The 2,934-nt window shown below is 43.1% G+C and overlaps 1 protein-coding gene across 1 annotated transcript; it reads left to right on the top strand.

The window, feature by feature from the left end:
* The first annotated feature begins 348 nt into the window (after window positions 1-348).
* Window positions 349-2,295, top strand: LOC110864791 (scarecrow-like protein 15). Its single transcript, XM_022113937.2, has one exon. It carries the CDS (start codon window positions 598-600, stop codon window positions 2,161-2,163), a length of 1,566 nt encoding a protein of 521 aa, XP_021969629.1. The 5' UTR covers window positions 349-597; the 3' UTR covers window positions 2,164-2,295.
* Window positions 2,296-2,934: the final 639 nt, after the last annotated feature.

The following is a 2,934-nucleotide window of genomic DNA, read 5'->3' as shown; positions in this document are numbered from 1 at the left end:
TATAAGGCTTATACCAACCCTGATCAACATAACAATCAATACAAACAATTTCAATTACACATACACAACAACAATGTTTTATGTAATCTGATTGCACAATCATATATGAGATATATTTTTGAATACCAAATTATATTAAACGTATATGAAAAAATATATGTGTTACACGTTTAACTTAAAAAGGCGATCGAAGGGACTCAGAGGTCAACCCACTTACCTCTAAAAAGAAGCAAACCAAGAGAATCATCTAAAGCAAAGGTGGCTTGTTATCCCCAGACTATAAAGTATCAAACCACAAAACATGCCACTTTAACAACTTATACTACACGAACAAAAACTTGTACTCTAGTCAGCTCCTGACTTAATAATCCCCAAAAGCAAAAGTTTTATAAAAAAACTTGAGGATGAAGCTTCTACGTTATGGCTCAATCAATCAATCTTCTGACTCTCCTCCTCAACCCTGTGTTGTCAATTCAATGCACCTCATGGCCATTCACCATGGCCGTCCATACCCCACCACCACCACTTCTTAAAAACCCCTTCACCCTTCATTTTTACTCACTTGCAATATACGTAACGTACGTTTACGTTTGAGTAATGAAATTGCCCTTTGCCTCATCGCAAAACAACCTCAATTCAACTCACATCAAGCAAGAAGCTACAGGCGGTGGTGGTGGCGGTGGTGGTAGTATCGGAAGCATTCGATACGAACCCAAATCGGTACTAGACGTGCAACGGAGTCCACCAAGTCCAGTTACTGGTAATATTAATAACAATAATAATAATAATATCACTAGTGTGTTTTCATCATCCGAGGATCGGCTGCTCTTGGATAATAATATTAATATTCATCAGTTTGAAGAATGGGATTCTCTCATGAAGGAATTAGGGCTTCATGATGACTCGACTAAGCCGGCTTACCAGCTTGATCTCCCCGAGCTGCCGCCGATACACACGGAAGCCGCGGCTCCAGCTACAGCTATGTTCTTCCACTCTGATTTCGAGAACTTGAACCCTAATCTAAACGCGGTTGATTTCATGGGCCAAGATGATGACGATAATAATAATAATTTCGTAGACGAGTTGATTCGAATCGCTGAATGTTTCGAAACCCGGTCTATCCAGCTAGCGCAAGTGATTCTAACGCAGCTCAACCAGCGGCTCCATGCGCCGACTGGAAAAGCGCTTCAACGAGCCGCGTTTTATTTCAAAGAGGCGCTTCAGGCTCTACTCACCGGGCCAACTCGGGTGACTCAGTCGTCATCATCGTCTGAGATTGTTCAAGCGATTAAAGCGTACAAGACGTTCTCAAACGTCTCGCCGATCCCGATGTTCTCCGACTTCACCGCGAACCAGGCGATGCTTGAGGCAGTGGACGGTGCGATGATCGTCCACGTCATCGATTTCGACATCGGTTTAGGCGGTCATCTAGCGTCGTTCATGAAGGAGATAGCTGAAAAAGGTGAGGTACATAAAGCTAACACTCCAGCTGTTAGAATCACCGCAATTGTTCCAGAAGAATACGAAACGGAATCGAAATTGATCAGAGATAATCTCTGGCAATTCGCTCGCGGTTTGAAACTACGATTCGATATAGAGTTCGTCTCGTTTCGAACCTTCGAGTACTTATCGTTTAAATCGGTTAAGTTTATGGATGGCGAAAAGACGGCGGTTATCCTCTCATCAACTGTATTCCACCGAATTGGATCCAGTTTCGGCTTCATCAACGATCTACGGCGAATTTCGCCGCATGTTGTCGTTTGCGTGGACGGTGAAGGACTGATGGGAAGTGAACCGTCGCTTTTCCGGCAAACGGTTATTGACGGTTTAGAGTTTTATTCAACGTTGCTAGAGTCGTTGGAGGCGGCGAATGTTGGTGGCGGTGGCGGGAGCGAGTGGATTAGGAAGATCGAGACGTTTGTGTTGTTGCCGAAGATAACGGCGGCGGTGGAGGCGTCGGGGCGGCAGGTGGCGTCGTGGCGAGAGGCGTTTGTTAGGGCGGGGATGAGGGCGGTTGGGTTGAGTCAATTCGCCGAGTTTCAAGCGGAGTGTTTGTTGAGGCGGGTACAAGTTAGGGGGTACCACGTGGTGAAGCGGCAAGGGGAGATGGTGCTTTGTTGGCACGATAGGCCGCTTGTTGCGACATCGGCGTGGAGGTTTTAGGTCATGTAGTAAAACAATAGTCGGATACTAACGGGTGTAGGGTTATATTTTCGGTTTTCTTTTTTTTTTTTCTTAGTGTGAAAAATAAATTAATACAGGTCCTATAGTATCGGGTGTTTCTCATTTGACTCATTTGCATTATCTCGTTGTAACTTCAAACTTTTTTTTTGTTTCAAATAACGTGAAAAAAGAGTTAACATATAAAGTTTTGTTAATAATACCAAAAAAGAGAAAACGAATTGTAAGCTATTTAATCTTTCTGAATGCTAGTATTACTTTCGATTAATATTTCTGAATGTTGGTATTACTTTCGAGTTAATATATACCGACAACTCGGTTGTTGTTGATGGTAGTTAGTGTCGACAGTGCGTCTCATACTCTATCACACATGGACATGGGCGAAGCTTTTAAGGGCGGGAGGGGGCGGCCGACCCCCCGAACTTTTCGCTCAGTAGTGGAGAGTATATAATTTTCGTATAGAAATATTTGGGTATATACGTTTTTGACCCCCCGACTTTATAGAAATTTTTAGGTCCGGTGACTTCCGCCCCCTCGATCGAAAATCTCAAGCTTCGCCACTGCACATGGAGTTAGATAGACAGACATGTTAGGGCAAAGTTTTATCGGATGTTAACAATTTGCCCGCACAAGAAACTTGAGTAACAGCTCGCATGCTATTGGGACTTTTTTTCCTCTTTGATAAGAATTTGCTCTCGAGTAGTTATTGATAAATTTTTTAAACACTTTTTTTTCAGAAACTCGTGTGTAATT

Source organism: Helianthus annuus, chromosome 14, assembly GCF_002127325.2.
Source record: "Helianthus annuus cultivar XRQ/B chromosome 14, HanXRQr2.0-SUNRISE, whole genome shotgun sequence".
In the NCBI taxonomy this organism is placed as follows: Eukaryota; Viridiplantae; Streptophyta; class Magnoliopsida; order Asterales; family Asteraceae; genus Helianthus; species Helianthus annuus.
This window is presented reverse-complemented; position numbering and strand designations above follow the sequence as displayed.